We start from the raw sequence: 18311 nt of genomic DNA, 5'->3' as shown, positions 1-18311 counted from the left end.
TGATACATAAGCCTACAAAGAGAGTGAATTCACTTTTCTTGAACTGTGTTTAGGATTTTTGTATCTATATTAATAGATGAGATCTATTCATAGTTTTCCTTTGTTTTCTGTGTTTGGATTTGGTGAGATGATTCTGAGAATAATTATTTGTGAATTGTTCCATGTTTGGGTGTTCCTTAGAACAAATTATGTATGGGAATTGTCTTTTCCTTTAATGTCTAATTTAATTTACCAGGAAGAGCATCTTCTAGAAGGTTTTTTTTTGGGGGGAAACTAATTATTTGTAATATTTTCAGTTTTATTCATGACTTATTATCTACTCACATTTTATTTTTCTCCTTCTTGAGATAATTTTAGTAATTTAGATTTTTCTGGGGATAAACATTTCAAACATTCAACTATATTAACATAGTGTTGTACCTAAAATTATTATACAAGTTTTTCAGAATCTGTGTGTTTGTATCACCTTTGTCATTTTAAATTTTTTGTATTTGTGCTCATTTTATTTTTTTATTCTTTTTCTTTGTTGATTGGGTTTCTTGATTAGGATTACAGATAAATTTTATTTTTCTCTTTAGGTTCGAGATGATCAAACCTTACTTGGAAAAGTCTGTGGCAATGAAACCCTCTCTCACATGAAATCCATTACTAACAGTATCTGGATCAGGCTTAAAATGGATGCTTCTGTTGTCAGAGCTAGTTTCAGTGCTGTTTATCAAGTGGGTAAGAAAATTTAATTTTTAAATGTCTCATTTGCCTGATTGTAACATCTTCATTTCTTGAAATATTTTAGTCATTCTGTGTCCTCCAGTGGTAAGGGGAAAATTCTAATAGTAAGGTCACATTGCATTATATCGTTATGCAGACTAGATCTCTGCAATAAAATGGAGGGCAACAGTCATTTATCTCTGGACAAATACTACTGTTGTTTTCATACTCACAGCCTGTGGAGGAGAATTAACTGGAGAAGGGATCATTCGCTCGCCCTTTTACCCTAATGTGTATCCAGGAGAAAAGGTCTGTGTGTGGACCATCCTCCAACCCCAAAGTCAAGTGGTTCTTCTCAACTTCACTGCCTTTGACATGGGAGGTTCTGCCCACTGTGATACAGATTATATCGAGGTGAGAGTAAAACACTTTTGAATATTTGCATTTGATTAGATGTTATTAAAAATATGTCATGTTATCCTCACTCCGTTACATGAAACAAAACTAGTTTATAGATGGAAAATCCTCAAAAAAATTCTAGCTAACTGGATCCAGCAGCAAATAAAGAGGATTATATAGCCCAGAAATGCAAGGCTGCTATACATCCAAAAATAGTCAGTATAAAATAAAGGGGGAAAATCCCCACATAATTACCTCAATAGAGGCAAATAAAAAGCATTTGACAAAGTTCAGTACCTTTTCATGAAAAAACACTCAACAAACCAGGAACAGAACATAACATCCTTAATCTGATAAAGGGCATCTATAAAAAAATATATAGATGCAAAATTCTCAACAAAATTCTAGATAAATGAGTTCAGCAGTATATAAAGCTAACATCATTTTTAATAACAAAGCACTAAATACTTTGCCTCTGTGTTGTCAGTAAAAAGGCAAAGATGTTTGTTCTTACCATGTGTTTTCAACATTATACTGGAAATTCTAGTTAGGACAATAATCAAGGAAAAGAGATAAAATGCATCTAGAATGGAAAGGCAGGAACATGATTATCTCAATTCACAGATATAGTGTTGTATATAGAAAATCTTAAGGAATGCACACACATAAACATAAAATATCAAAACTAATAAATTCAGCAGGTTGTGGGTTATAAGATCAAAATATGATAGTCATCTTTTTTATACACTAGTAATGAACAGTTTGAAAAATAAATCAAGAAAACAATTTCATTTCCAATAGCATAGAAAAGAATAAACATTGAGGAATATAGCTTTAAAGAGACATCTAAAATCTATACTCTTGAAAACTACAAAGGAAGGAAATTAAAGACCTCAATAAATAGAAAGACATCTCAAATTAATGGATTACAAGACCTAATGTTGTTAAAATGACAATACTACTTAAATTTATCTAAAGATTCAATTCAGTCTTTACTGAAGTCCCAGTGGGAATTTTCACAGAAACTCATAAGCTGATTGTAAAATTCTTATGGAAATGCAAGGGAACCAGAATAACGAGGAGCATTCTTGAAAAAGAGCAACATTGGAGGAGTCATAATTATGACTTTGAAACTTAAAACAGAACTATAATAATCAAGTAAGGATATTACATTTGTTATTCAAGTAAGAATAAAAATATGGAGCAATGGAACAGAACAGAAAATCCAGAAATAAATTGCTATATCTTTATGATCAATTGATTTTTGAAAAGAGCACCAAGACTTTCAATGGGAAGAAATGGTTTTTTCAAGTGGTGTTGAATATGCACATATGAAATTAGGAAACTGGATCCTTTCCTTACACCATACAAAAAAATTAACTCAAAATGGATCACCGACCTAAATTTAGGAGCTAAAATCATGAAACTCTTGAAGAAAACACAGTAGTCAGTGTTTGTGATTTGGGGTTAGGCAAAGCCTTCTTAGATCTGACACAAAAAATACAACAAAAGAAAAACTGGAAAATTTGAACTTCATTGAAATTAAAAGTAAATAATCTAATTTTTAAATGGGCAAAGAATATGAATTTATATATTTATTTAAAGAAGATATACAAAAGATACTCAACATCACTAACCATCAGGGAAATGCAAATCAAACCACAATGAAATGCTGCTTCACAACCACTAGGATGACTATAATCAAGAAGTCAGATAATAACAAGTGTTGAAATTGGAACCCTTTTACGCTTTCCCACCACTGGTGAACATTTAAATGGTATGGCTCTCATGGAAAACAATTGACAGTTCCTCAAAAAGTTAAACATAGAGTTATCATTTGATCCAGCAATTCCACTTCTAGGTATACATTGAAGGAAAATGAAAATATACATTCACACAAAAGTTGTACCTGAATGACTACAGCCATTATTCATAGTAGCCAGAAAATAGAAACAACCTAAATGTCCATCAATTGATATGTGGATTAATAAAATGTCATATATCCATGCAATGGAATATTATATGGTATTAAAAAGAAATGCAGTAATGATACACACTACAACATGGATGAACTTTGAAAACACTATGTGAAGTGAAAGGAGCTAGTTACAAAAGACTGCATATTGTATGATTCCATTTATTTGAAATGTCCAGAAGAGGGAATCTGTAGAAATAGAAAACAGAATAATGGCTTTGTGGGGCTGGGGCTTGAGGGGTATGGGGAGCAGCTGCTGATGGGGATGGAGTTTCTTTTAGGGCAACTAAAATATTCTCAAATTGATTTTTACTATATTAATACATTTTATTAAAAATTATTCTTGAAGTAGGTTTCCAAAATAAATATCTTGGAGAATAAATTTGAGCATATCTTTTTTACTTAGATTGGTAGCAGTTCCATTTTGGGTTCTACTGAAAATGAAAAGTATTGTGGCACAGACATCCCTTCGTTTATAACATCCGTGTACAATTCTCTTCATGTCATATTCGTGAAAAGTTCTTCTACTGAAAACCATGGTTTCATGGCTAAATTTAGCAGTGCAACTTTGGGTAAGTGATTCTTCTACTTTGCCTTTGGGGCTTGTATCAGAATAAGTGAACAATGGAAATATATTATTATAGAAAATTAATCTATAGTGTAGGTGTGTAGTCACCTATGCTGTAAAAATTTTAAAGTACACTTTAAAGGCAAAGGAAAAATATATTTCCTAATCAGCACATCTCAGTGGCTTATTGATACCTATTAATAAGAGAAAAATTTAGGTTATCGTAGGTGGCACAGAAGGAAATTTTTCCTTTTTGACCTTTTAAGAGGTTATGATCAGATTATTTTATTTGGAATTCCAGGTAGCTTGTTGGTTCTAATTTTAATCAGAATTAAAAATAATTTGGATAATTATTATTATTTTTATTTCAACAGTGTGTGGAAAAGTTCTTACAGAGTCAACCGGAAACATTCAAAGTCCTGGCCATCCAAATATCTACCCCCATGGCATCAGTTGTACCTGGCATATCATAGTCCAGCCTGGTCACCTGATTCATCTAAGATTCAGAGAATTTCACCTGGAGTTTCATTACAATTGCACAAAGGACTATCTAGAAGTTTATGACACTGGTTCTCAGACATCTCTTGGGAGGTGAAAATATTTTATTTTTTGCTTTTTAGCATGAAAGTTTCCTGCTTTCTTGTGTTCCTGCTTCTGTAAAAGATGTTAAAATCCACCATGTTGTGTTATAAAAAATAAGTGAGATCAACACACTTCTCAGTGACCTTTTCTATATCATTATTCACTACTGTAGCCTTGGGCATTAGTAATTACCTTTTGACATGAGGATATACCCATGAAGGCATCACCAAAATCAAAATAATGCTCGTATCCGTTACCCTCACACCTTCTTCCTGCCTTCAAACCTTCTATAAGTCCTCATTTCTGCCCCTCTTCCCCAACCCCAGGAAATCATTACACTGCTTTCTATCACTGTAAGTTAGTTTGCATATCTGAAATTGTATAAAAGCAGAATCATTCTGTATGTACTCATTTTTCATCTGACTTTTCTCAGTCAGCGTATTTTGTTGAGTTCGTTTAGTCTGAGGGTTAATAGTTTAATGAAACCTGAAAAATTTTGAGCTGTTAGTTCTTGAAAAGCTTTTTTAGTCTCTTTTGCCCTTGGAACTCTAGTTGCACCTATCTTAGGCCATTTGATATTGTCCCACAGCTCACTGATACTCTGTTCATTTGAATTTGTCTTTGTTCTGTGTGCATGTCATTTTGGAAAGTATCTATCGCTCTGTATTCAAGTGCACTAATCTTTTCTTCTATAGTGTCTATTCTGCTATTAATCCTACCAAGTACATTTTTCCATCACAGGCATTGTAATTTTCACTTCTGGAAATTCATCTGAGGCCATCTTTTGTATCTTCCACATCCCTACTTTACCTATTAATTTTTTCCTTCTAGCATCCTAAACTGGTGGGATACAGTTATAAATAGATGTCTTTGCTGATTCAGTCCTTTTTGCTATATTATGATTGATGAATTTTTCTTCTCATTATGGGTTATACTTTCTTCCTTCTTTTTGTAGTTGGTAATACTTGATATTACCAGTTCGTTGGAAAAGATCTTGATGCTGGGAAAGATTTAGGGCAGGAGGAGAAGGGGGCAACAGAGGATGAGATGGCTGAATGGCATCACTGACTCAATGCACATGAATTTGAGCAGCCCGGAGTGCTGCAGTCCATGGGGTCGCAAACAGTCAGACATGACTTAGCAACTGAACAACAATATTTGATAGGATGACAGACATTTTCAGTTTTGTGTTTGTGTACCAAACACTACTGTATTACTCTAAGTATTCTTGGGTTTTGTTTTTGGATGCAGTTAAGTTACTCGGAAACAGTTTGATCATTTTTATTCACTTGTCTCCTGTCTCTGAAGAGTTATTGTCTTTCACTGCTGGATATCTAGTGTCTTGAGAACCATTGGTTTATCTATTTTGTCCAGGTTTTCAGTTGTTTTAGAAAAAAGATTATGTAAATCTAACCCCTTTTATTACATCTTTGTTGGACATAGGTATCTCTTGATTCCCTTTTCCCCCTTCTTTTGAATTTCATTGTCTTTTTCCTCATCCATTTTTAAATATTTAAACATGTTTTCCTTATCCATTGTTCCCTTAAACTTATTTTTGCCCCTAACTTTATTCTCCCTCTTCATTTTTTTGCTCTTCCTTGTCTTAATCTTTAAATTTTTAAAATTCCTTCTTTTTTATGGTTGGTACTTGACTCTTAATCACTGAAAATTGCCTATGTTTTGCTGAATGATGTAGACTATTATTGTTGTTGTTCAAAAGAGAGATATATAGAATATTAATTCATCTACCTTTGCTTTAAGATATTAAATCATTTTTACACTGAAATGCTATTATACACCATTTCCCCCCCTTTTTCTGCCTCAGAAATTAACTCATCCATTTCCCATGTTTAATACTTTATCTTATTTTGGTTTCTATTTTTTCCCCCTGTCACTCCTTTGCTTTTTACCAAGTGTTCTTTGAATTGAGATTTTGATTTTCTAGTCACTTCTCTCACAAGTGTTTCTAGATAAGAGCTCACAACATGATGTCTTTTATTGCAACTTTACTTCTAGCCTTATTAGAATAGTTTTTCTGAGTAAAAATTGCTTTCTTCAGCAAAAATTTGACATGGATTAGCAATCAGACTCTTACCTCTGCATGGACCAATGTAAAGACAGTAGAGTTCACCTGTATAAGGCTAACTATTCTAGACACTGTTCTGAGTTCCTTATATACAGTGTATTAACTCATACAATTTTCAGGACAACTCTTTGAAGTAGGTCATATAGCCATCCCCATTTTATAGATGGGAAAACTGAAACATCTGTCCAAAATCATAAAGCCTCTAAGGGATAGAGCTGACTCTAGAGTCTGTGCTATGAGTTTATAATACATGATTTTCCTTTGTTGTATGTTTATTATATTTCTACTAATAAGTTCATTAATATGCTATATGGTGACCTACTGTAGCTCGGAATTTCTAATTTCATTAAAATTCTGTTATATGACATGTCACGCACTTAGGCGCATACATAAAACCATCTAAAGGAAGTAACTGTGAGTTTGGATGATCTTTAGCAACTTTGTGTATGTTTTGTGCTTGAAATAAATTTGTTTTTTAAGGTTAATATGGGATATTATCATTTTTTTTTTAACATATCCTAGTTTGGGGTATGTCATTTTGAGCATCCTGAAAGTTTTTAAATCTGTGTTCTTTCTTGGTTCCAAATAGATATTGTGGAAAATCCATCCCGCCCTCTCTTACCAGTAGTGACAATTCATTAATGCTTACATTTGTGGCTGACTCTGACCTTGCTTATGAAGGCTTTCTAATAAACTATGAAGCAACTGATGCATCAGCAGGTAAGAAAATAGCATTGTATGCTTGGTTTCACTTACTTTCTTTCAAAATAGTACCATGTATATAGCCAAAATTTGTGCAATATGAAGAAAGATGCTTTTATAATAAAGTATAGTGACTTAAGTGAGATGGCTGGATGGCATCACCGACTTGATGGACATGAGTTTGAGTAAACTCCAGGAGTTGGTGATGGACAGGGAGGCCTGGTGTGTTGTGATTCCTGAGGTGGCAAAGAGTCGGACACGACTGAGCGACTGAACTGAACTGAACTGATCTGAATGATGAGTATTTTATCAATGTTAAATCTTCTAATTTTGGTAATTGTACTGATTTTGTAAGAAAATGTTTATTTTTTAGGAATAATGAAGCAATGGGAGCAAAATATACGTATGTAGTAAATCTAAGTGAAAGGAATTTGGGAACTATTCCTAACAACTTTTCTGTTGAATTTAGATTTCTATCAAAATTAAATGTTACCAAAGAGACCAAAAATTTAAGAAGTTAGAAAAAGGACAAAAACAGTAAGAAACCACTACACTACCATGGAATTCTATGGCTGAAAATGAAAGTTTTCTTGTTAGGATATACATTTCTAAATTTGACCTAATGAAATTGAAACTTTTCAGCATTTATTCCTTTTATTATATTTTTCTATTACTTAATTCTCATCATTACTTTGCTCTTTGTCAATGCAATGTAGGAAACAAGCACCATTTGCCAGCAGCGTCTTTGAGGTCATAGGTAAACCGGAGATGTTCCTAGCCAGCCCCAGAGATTATGGGTTTTAGGGCTTCCCTGACGGCTCAGCAGTAAAGAATCTGCCTGCCAATGCAGGAGATGTGGGTTCGATCCCTGGGTCAGGAAGATCCCCTGGAGGAGGAAATGGCAACCCACTTGTGTGCTTGCCTGGATAATCCCATGGACAGAGAAGCCTGGCGGGCTATAGTCCACGGGGTCATAAAGAGTTGGACAAGCCTTAGCGACCAAACAGCAACAATAAACGTGTTTTCTTAGGTTCATGTTGCCACTGGTATATATACCTTTTTAGGGAGTCTGGGTTTTCCTTTTGTGTAGTATTTAGAAAGATATCTCATGGACCAAAATACTGTGCAGTTATGACATATGGAGGTGTGACTAAGTTTCCCAAGCATTTCACACCTTTGAATTGTCCCAGAAGCATGCAATCCTTCGTTGCTTAAGAAAGTACTGAGAGCGTTTCCTTGTGCCATATGTGCTCCTGCTGATGCTCTTGCATCCAGAAACCCCAGGCTCTCATCTTTTAAAGCCCCTACTCCCTTAAAAAAAAGGGAGGGGGGATAAATTAATCTACTTGGAGTCCCTCTCAATTTCTCACTTGTTTCTTCTCAGAGCATCTGACCATGATTCTTCATTTCAGGCTGCCTTCTAGTAGTTCAGGTTCTGTTTTGGAAGCATGGCTTTAGATTTCTCCAGGATCCCAACTGTGAGGAAGCTATACACCTTTCTCTCCTGTGGTTCCCACTCCCAAGGCAGCTTATTATATAGCTCCGGCACCTGAGAAATTGAATCCCTGGTAGTTCCAGTAGGTTACATTATATGATTGACATATTTACTGGACTTCGTTCAGATTTTTAACATCCGCTGACCAAAACTGGCTTCTCAAGAAATCCTAGTATGCACACAATTTTCCATACTCCTGTGGTTTTATCTGCCTCATATATTTGGCCCAAACCCCAGCTGAATATTAGATTCAGGTTTGGAGCAAGTCACTTGAACTCTCTGGCCCATAGTCTTCTCATCTGTAAAATTAAGGGATTGGATTTGATGATCTTTGGGATGTCTTCTGCCTTTAATCAACTGTGAACACAAGTTTAATTTGCTGCATGAATAAACTAGCTGTAACTTAGATAACAAACGATGCAGGTGGGACCTCCTAAAATATGGAAATCTTTATAACAGCTCACAATGTCTCTGCAGTGACTAACACAGCTCTCCTAAAAATCACACTGGTTTGTAAGCAGTGTAGTGCAATGGGGGTAATCTGGCAGGGAGGATGATGTATTTTAATTGAGAAAGATAAGAGACAGATAAAATAAGAAAGTAGTGAAAAAGGAAAGAAGCCTGCTGTACAGAACAGGAAACTGATAAAGGGAAACACAGGTGAGGAAAGAGAAGGGCATCCTGGGGTGGTTAACTCTACAGACTCTGGTCGGCCTCCCTGTGGGGTAATCACTACCTTGACTGTTGCGTCCAGACAGGGCTGAAATCACAGACAGGGAAGTGCTGGCTTTCTGTCCCTTGGCTGAGCCTGACTGAGCCTGGCTGGTCGCTGTGTACCTGCCTCTTGCTGGATGATTTCATCGGCCTGACTCCCGCAGGCAAATATTCTAAAGAACAACCTGATGATTGCATCCAGGAAGCTGTATGGCCCCCTCATCTTACCATTTGGAGCTCGTCTCAGTTTCCCATAGATGAGGGTGTGTGTGGTTGGCTCTCATGAATTATTGAGGGGCCCCCGCTGCAGGGAAGGGCTGGACTCAAGAGACTGACCTGAGGGTCCAGGCAGCTGGAGTCTGAGTGAGCTGCCCACCTGGAAACAGCAAGGTGGTTGGGTGCTTTCTTTTCAACTATCACATTATTTTTGATGTTGTCTGAAGGGTACAACAGTACCAGGGAGAAGTGTCAATGGAAGCTCAGTTGGTGGTCTTCATCTTATTTATTGCTTTAGCAAAAGTTATTTTTAGAGCAATCGCAATCATGATGGTGTTGGGTTGTTGGCTTTTAGTTCCTTGTGAGTTTCTCTGTTCAAGTCTTTCCTGTCTTCATCTGATAAAAGTTAAATTTCCTGACTTGAATCCAGTTACTTTCCCATCTGTAGTTCGTACCATGGGGCTGTGATGTCAGCCCCTAAGTATGTGCTTGCGCAAAAAGAGATTGACTTCTGGTCATTACTTTGACTCCTTCTCTCATCACTGTCTCTGCCTCCATCCAGATGTGCCTGGGGTAAGAGAGACAAAGAACTAACAAGAAAATGTTTGTGGATAGAAACCCTTAAGGATATCTTAGCAACTGATTTATGAAACTGGATTTTAAATGTTTGCTAATTTAAAGTACAAAATATTTTAATTCTGAGAGAATATAATTGATTAGTTAACTTTAGTTTTTAAACTGTAATTTTATTTTCTGTTAATATCTACTGCATATACATTAAAAATATGATCCTACCAAGAGGACTTTAAGAGGATTTAAGAAAGAAGAGAGAAATGTACTTGACACACTTTCTACTTTATCATTAGATGAAAGCTGTATAATGTCCAATCTAGTGTTTTTCAAACATTGAAACAGTCATGATTCCTTAGTGGGTCATGATATTATCTTATTAGATTGCTACCTACATTTGTTAAAAGTATGGAATAAATGGGAGATTGAGATTGACGTATATACACACTATATATAAAATAGACAATAGCACAGGGAATTCTACTCAATACTCTGTAATGATCCATATGGGAAAAGAATCTAAGAAAAGGTAGATATTTGTATATGCTTAGTTGATTCACTTTGCGGGCAGGTGTTTAGTGCTGTTTTTCATCCATCACCCTGGAATTGAGCACAGAAGAGGCATCTAAGAGTGAGAAGTCAAGAAATGATTAACAGAAGGGCAAACAAGGATTTCTTTAGAAGGCATGAATAGAGAGTGTTCTGTTTCTGTTTTAAAACTTTAGTCCAGTAGAGCAGTGTTCTCAAACTCGAGCATTCATTGGAAACTTGAGGTAGGGTTTTCTTATTAAAAGTTCAGGTACCAGAGTGTGTGTTAGTTGCTTATGTACGACTGCAAAGAGTCATGCATGACTCTTTGCAATCCCATGGACTGTAGCCCACCAGGCTCCTCTGTCCATGGAATTCTCCTGGCAGGATTACTGGAGTGGGTAGCCATGCCCTTCTCCAGGGAATCTTCCCAACCCAGGGATCGAACCCAGGTCTCCTACATTGCAGGCAGATTCTTTACCCTCTGAGCCACCAGGGAATCTGAGTCATATAGGCCTAGGGTAGGTTTTTAGCAATCTATTCAGATGGTTCTAATGAAACATGGTAGTTCATCAGAGATTCTGAAAGTCATGTCTTAGGACATAAATTACTAGAGTTACAAATGAGATCTCATAGTGGATTGGGCTGTAACTCCTCTTGATGGAAAGTATTTTCTATGATTTGGTGAAAGGACGGCTGAAGGTATAGTCAGAGCCTTGATTCTGGTCCCAACCTTGCTGCTAACTTGGAAAGCTTTGGGCAAGTCATAAGCCTCTCTGATTCTTTCTGTGTTTTCTGCTTTGAGATATTCAGATATTTTCCCTCTGTAAAAGGTTTTTAGTAAGTTTATTGATCTTTTAAAGATTTACTTTCTCATTGGTCAATATTTTCTAATATTTTTGCTGTATATATGGGTTTCCTACCACCCTCCAGGTCAGTAGATTTATCTTATTTATTTTTATTTCTTTTGAGATTCATTTTATTTTTTGGCTGTGATGGGTCTTTGTTGCTGCACGTGGGCTTTCTTTAGCTGCAGTGAGCAGGGACTACTCTTTGTTGAGTGTGTGGGCTTCTCACCGCAGTGGCTTCTCCTGTTGCAGAGCATGGCCTCAGGTGCACAGGCTTCAGTAGTTGTGGCACGTGGGCTCAGTAGTTGCAACTTTCAGGCTCTGTGGTTATGGTACTCAGGCTTAGTTGCCCCACGCATGTGGGATCTTCCTGGACCAGGGATGGAACCTGTGTCCCTTGCATTGCAAGGTGGATTCTTAACCACTGGAACAGCAGGGAAGCCTGATTTATCTTATTTAATTTATTATATTTCTTAGTTCTTAGAATGAAAATGCTAAATAAGATGTTTAATTGTGATATTCTTAGTTTCCTGCTCGCCTTCATTTCTATTATTTTTAGAAGTCTTTATTGAATTTTTTACAGTACTGCTTCTGTTTTTTTTTATGTTTTGGGTTTTAGGCCTTGAAGCATGTGGTGTCTTAGCTTCCAGCCCAGGAATAGAATCCCCACCTTCTGCTTTGGAAGGTGAAGTCCTAATCACTGGACCACCAAGGAAGTCCTCTCTTCATTTCTAAATTGACAGTCCATGCTTAAAGAAACCAGAAACTTTAAAGAATACAGGATTTGGAAAGGAAGGACTTGGATGTGAATTTTCTCTTTGCTTTGAACAAAGTGATTTTCAGAGCTTAACCTCCCAGAGCCTCAGCTCCTTCATCTGTACCTTCATCTCTAAGAAGTGAAGGTTAGAGTATCTGGCTGTTTCATATAGTTGGGGAAGATAAAATGAGACATTTTCTGTGAAAAGTTCATAATCGCTCTAAAGGGCCATGACTGTGCCAGATTTAAAATAGAATTATTGATATTCAAATACAATTTTACAATGGCTGCTTTAGTGATTCAGCTTGTATCCATATTCATTATAATTGGTCATCTACATGGGGAAAGAAGTCATTACTGTGACCACCTAGCAGAAAATTGTAGGTGAATGTTAGATTTGGGTTAGGGAGACTTCTTTCCTAGTGGAGAAATGAAAGTTGTAATTTTATCTTCTCTCAGGTCTTCATTTTGAGGATTGTTAAACCAAATATGCCAGTAGAAGCAGATGACAGTCCCAGGGTTAATTAGAAAATCTGAGGTCATAGGGATTCATGCAGACCCAGAAGTTTTGTAAATGATTTCAGAAAGCTCTGCCTGTAAGGTTGCTCACGAATGTGACTGGCTAATCACATAAGTTTGATCTATGGTTCTGGAGAAGACTCTTGACAGTCCCTTGGACTGCAAGGAGATCCAACCAGTCAATCCTAAAGGAAATCAATCCTGAATATTCATTAGAAGAACTGATGCTGAAGCTGAAGCTCCAATACTTTGACCACCTGATGCAAAGGGCTCACTGATTAGAAAAAGACCCTGATGCTGGGAAAGATTGAAGGCAGGGGGAGAGGGGGGTGACAGAGGATGAGATGGTTGAATGGCATCACTGACTCAGTGGACATGAGTTTGAGCAAACTCCAGGAGATGGTGAAGGACAGGGAAGCCTGGTGTGCTACAGTCCATGGGGTTGCAAAGAGTCAGACACGATTGAGCAACTAAACAGCAAAATCACATTAGTTATCTCACAAGACAAAGCAGGGAGGTAGTAAAACAGCTACTCATAATCTAGGGTCTTCCTAGGAGAGACACTCTTCTAACCACAGGATCAGTTTATCCTAGTCCTGTCACCCAAGTCATATGTGATGATATCATCATTGCTTTTTGAGTTGGAGAATTATCCATGTTTTTAATTTCCCCTTTGATAATGAATGGAATGCTATGTTACTAAAACATTTAAAAGTGCTTAGTAGAGGCAGACCTACATTGTCATTTTTAGAAAAATATAATTTTATGATTTTATGGTCATCCATGGAAGACATTTATATACTTTCTCTTTTCTTCCTTTACTTTTTTTTTTTTTTGAAGTTGATCAGAAAGAAAGATGTGAGAGGCCTACTAATAGCTGTCTTTGATCTTCAGAGATGTGCTTTTTCACTGCTACTTCAGTTGAATATATTAGATGGAAGAAATCTACTTTTCTTCTTCATCAGTTTGTCAATATTGTTAGACCATAATAAAAGGCAAACTGCCATTGGGTATAAGTTTCCCTTTGGGTACATGAGATATAAATAAAAGGCATTTTTCATGTTTGGATCTTGTGTTGATATAAGAAGCATCATGGCAATACGTGAATATCCTTTTATGGGAATATATTTAACTTTAATTATTTGTGCTTTATTGCAAAGCAGAGTAGGAAGTGAAAGCCTAGCATATTCTCATTACATTGCCTATAAACATAAGCCTACTCATACTTCTCAATATCATTTTGCAAAGAGCAGTTTACACTGTCATATGAACATTGTACATGTTTCAGTGTTAGGTAAAAGCACTTACTAACCTTTCAAGAAACAGATAAGTTTAGAGAACCACTGTTTTTCTCTCTGTTAAATTACAGATATGACTCTCATAAAACTAAAAATGTTAACATTAAATATTCTATCATTTAATATTTATAGAAGGTGTACCTTCAAAATATTTTTGTTTCTCTGTTTTAACTTTATTTATTAAATGTTAGATATCTGAATTATTTATTGGATTTCCTTCAGAGAACTCAACTTGGCTTTGAACAGAACTTTCACCATTTTAATAACCCATAGACTTTTATTTTATAATTTCATGTAGTAAAATTCATCCATAGTTTTAGCAAATGTGTCATACCCATGTCATAACCACTTCATGCAAGATATAGAACACTTTTATCATCTCAGAAGGTGTCCCAGTGCCCCTTTATAGGGGCTTCCCCATCTTCCATCTCGACAACTGCAGACCTTGTGCTTATCACTGTGTATTCATTTTGCCTATTCAAAGGACAAATATGAATGGGAACACACAGTGCATTCTTTTATGTCTGGCTTCTTACATAAAGCATAATGCTTCTGAAATTTGTTCATGTCATCCTGTTTATAAGTAGTTCTTCTCATTGCTGAATAGCCTTCTATTGTAATGGATGTATCATAATTTGATATCCATTCACCTGTTTTTGGATAGTTGGATTGTTTCTGGTTTTTAGCTATTATGAAAAAAGCTGCTGTGAAATTGATATATAAGTTTTTTGTGGACTTAGGTTATCAGTTCTCATGGGTAAATTCTAAGGGTAGAATTTCTAGGCCTTATAGTAATGCTGTGTTTAATTTTATGAGAAATTGCCAGCTATTTTTCCTAAGTGGTTATATCATTTTATGTTCCCATCTGCAATGAAAGAGAATCCTACTTTCTCCACATTTTTGTTGATCCTTGGTATTGCCAATGTTTTCATTTTAGCCACCAATAGTTGTGTCTCATTATTATTTTAATTTACATGTCTCTGATGACTTCTAGGACTGAGTACTTTTTTACATGCTTATTGACAATATATTTCTTTTATGAAGTGTCCATTGAAATCATCTTGTTCATTTTTGTTTACTATTGTCATATGTTATATATTCCACATGCAGTTATGTCTTTTGTCAGATAAATGTATGGTGCATATCATCTCCCACTGTGTGCAGCTGGCCCTTTCTCTTTTCCTTAATGGTATTGTTTGAAGAGCACTAGCCTAATATGTCCTTTTTTCCCTTCATGGCTAGCGTTTCTTTCTTTTTTTCTTTTTATGTTGCTTAAGAAATCTATGTCTACTAAAGTTGTGAGGATTTTCTGTGCATTCCTCTGCAAGTTTTTTGGTGTGAGGCTTTTACATTTATGTTTATGATCCATTTTGAGTTAATTTTCCTATGTAATGTGAGTTATGTATTCAAGGTTGTTTGTTTGCTTAGCAAGTGATATTTAATCATTCAAGCACTATTTGTTGAAAAGAATGTCCTTTTTGCACTGAATTGTCTTTGTTGTTGAAAATTAATTGCCCCTGTATCTTTGCGTCAGCTTCTGGAATGGCTGTTCTATTCCATTGATCTATGTATCTTTCCCTATGACAATAGACTCTATTACTTAATATTATGTAGTTGTATACTTTATCTTAAGATCGAGAAGTGTAAATCATCCAGATTTTTCAAAATTGTTTTGGTTATCCTAGGCTTTTTATACTTCCATATACAATTTTAGAATTATCTTTTCAATTTGAACTGAAGCAAAAAAAAAATACAAACTTGTTGGGAATTTGATTAAGATTGGATTGAGTATATAGATGAATCTTAGGACAAAGGACATCTTACAATGAGTCTTCCAATCCATTATCACATTTACTTCTCTATTTATTCAAATCTTTTGAAATATTTCAGCTATGTTTTAAAGTTTTCACTGTAGAATTTTTGTTTCTTCCCATTAAATTTTCTGTCAAGTGCTTTATGCTTTTTATGCAGTTGAAAATGGTATTTAAAATTTTATTTTCCAGTTATTTGAATAGTATCTGAAAATTACATTGATTTTTGAATAATTATCTTGTATCCTATAACCTTATTAAACTCAGTTATTAGTTCCAGTATCTTTTAGTAGATTTCTTAGTGTATTTTACTAAGGCAATTTTATAGGCAATTGATCATATCTGTAGGGACAGTTTTATTTTTTCCTTTTCATTATCTGTTTGTCTGTCTCTCTCTCTTTGCCTTTTGCCATAACTGGGACCTTCTGTAACATTGAATAGAAAGAGTGAGATTGGACCTACTGGCCTTGCTATTTATTTTCACAGGAAAGCACTTAGTCCTTTACTACCCAAGTGTGATGTTAAGTTTGAGTTTTTCATAGATGCCCTTCTTCTGTTGCTACTTTCCTGTCTTCTCTTTGGTTTACAGAATATTTTTAGTATTCCATTTTATGTCCTTATTTGGCTTTTTAATGATATCTCTTTTTGTGTTTTCTCAAGGCCTAGCAATATGAATTCTGAATTAAATTCTTTAAGCTATCTGAATGTGGTCAGTGAGTCTGTGGTCAGTCTGTAAGTTCATCAGCTCAAGGAGACTGTTTCACAGCCTGTATTTAATGTTCATTTGGTCCATGAACTTTTATCTTAGTCATACTCCTTACTGGGTCTGGAATACTTAATATACCACCTCTTCACACACAGCCCTACTCCTGCTTTCCCCTGCTTTATCTCTGCCTATTCCCTCCTCCTTCCCTTCTTCCCTCTTCCTTCCCCTTTTCCCTCCCTCCCTTTCTTTGGACCTTCCTTCCTTTTCTTCCTTTCATTATTCTTTGGCCCTTGAAGAGACATCTTGGCAGACTATAGAAAAGTATGTAACATTCATCCCTGAAGTAAATTAAGTCTTGATTACTTGCTGTTTAAAATCAGATAACCAACTATGTGGTATGGATGTTAGTCACTCAGTTGTGTCCAACTCTTCGTGACCCCGTGAACTGTAGCCCGCCAGGCTTCTCTGTCCATGGAATTCTCCAGGCAAGAATACTGGAGTGGGTTGCCATTCCCTTCTCCAGAGGGACTTCCCAACCCAGGGATCAAACCCTGGTCTCCTGCATTGCAGGCAGGTTCTTTACCATCTGAGCTACAGGGAAGTCCATGGTACTATGTGATAAATGAACTATGTGGTAAATGCCTGTTATTCTGAGGGCTGTACATGATAGGAGAACCCGTAATGTTTTCTGTGCATCTCTGTGCCAGTGATTCCTTTTTTCTTTTCTGAGTATGGTTATACAGCAGCAACTTCGGAAAACAGCACACCTAACTACCCTCATTTTCTTTTTTTATTCATCATAAAGTGTAATAGTTTATTCTCCTCCAAAACCTGCCCATCAGGGACTCGTGTCTACTCTGGGATCCTAGATTTGTGTTATTACCAGATACAGTTGAAAATATATTGAAACCAGATTTTCTTTTGGAAATGTCTCAGACTTGGAGGGCATAGGAGATTCAGTGGGTTGGTCAGTGACTAGAGAGCATGAAGAAAGAGATGAATAGATCAAATTGAAAGTGGTAAAGTAGAAAAGTTAGTAGTTATTTAGGAAATAAAATTATCCTATCTAAAATGTTTATATGAATGATCTCATTTATTCCTCGTATTTATGCTCTGCCTTTCTTACACTTCTCTGTTCCATTTTAGAGTGTAGTCATGATCACTATCATTTACTGAGCACATAGTATGTTCAGTTCAGTTCAGTTCAGTTGTCGCTCAGTCATGTCTGACTCTTTGTGACTCCATGGACTGCAGCATACCAGGTCTCCCTGTTCATCACCAACTCTCAGAGTCTACTCAGACACATGTCCATGGAGTCAGTGATGCCATCCAACCATCTCATCCTCTGTCATCCCCTTCTCCTCCTGCCTTCAATCTTTCCAAGCATCAGGGTCTTTCCAAATGAGTCAGTTCTTCATATCAGGTGGCCAAAGTATTGGAGTTTCAGCTTCAACATCAGTCCTTCCAATGAACACTCAGGACTAATCTCCTTTAGGATGGACTGGTTGGATCTCCTTGCAGTCCAAGGGACTCTCAAGAGTTTTCTCCAACACCACAGTTCAAAAGGATCAATTCTTCAGTGCTCAGCTTTCTTTAGAGTACAACTCTCACATCCATACATGACCACTGGAAAAACTATAGCCTTGACTAAATGGATCTTTGTTGGCAAAGTAACGTCTCTGCTTTTTAATATGCTGTCTAGGTTGGTCATAACTTTTCTTCCAAGGAGCAACCATCTTTTAATTTCATGGCTGTAGTCACCATCTGCAGTGATTTTGGAGCCCCCCCAAAATAAACTCTCTCACTGTTTCCCCATCTATTTGCCATGA

General features: G+C 36.1%; 1 protein-coding gene across 6 annotated transcripts in view; it reads left to right on the top strand.

Moving 5' to 3' along the window:
• Positions 1–18311, top strand: part of CUBN (cubilin) — a 282579-nt gene that overhangs the window by 67822 nt on the left and 196446 nt on the right. For all 6 annotated transcript variants that reach the window (XM_061126294.1, XM_061126293.1, XM_061126296.1 and 3 more), the window contains 5 exons: positions 579–723; positions 944–1122; positions 3489–3654; positions 4025–4241; positions 6908–7038. In XM_061126294.1, coding sequence (XP_060982277.1) covers positions 579–723; positions 944–1122; positions 3489–3654; positions 4025–4241; positions 6908–7038 — 838 coding nt within the window. The remainder of the gene's footprint in view (positions 1–578; positions 724–943; positions 1123–3488; positions 3655–4024; positions 4242–6907; positions 7039–18311) is intronic.

Source organism: Dama dama, chromosome 23, assembly GCF_033118175.1.
Source record: "Dama dama isolate Ldn47 chromosome 23, ASM3311817v1, whole genome shotgun sequence".
Lineage (NCBI taxonomy): Eukaryota > Metazoa > Chordata > Mammalia > Artiodactyla > Cervidae > Dama > Dama dama.
This window is presented reverse-complemented; position numbering and strand designations above follow the sequence as displayed.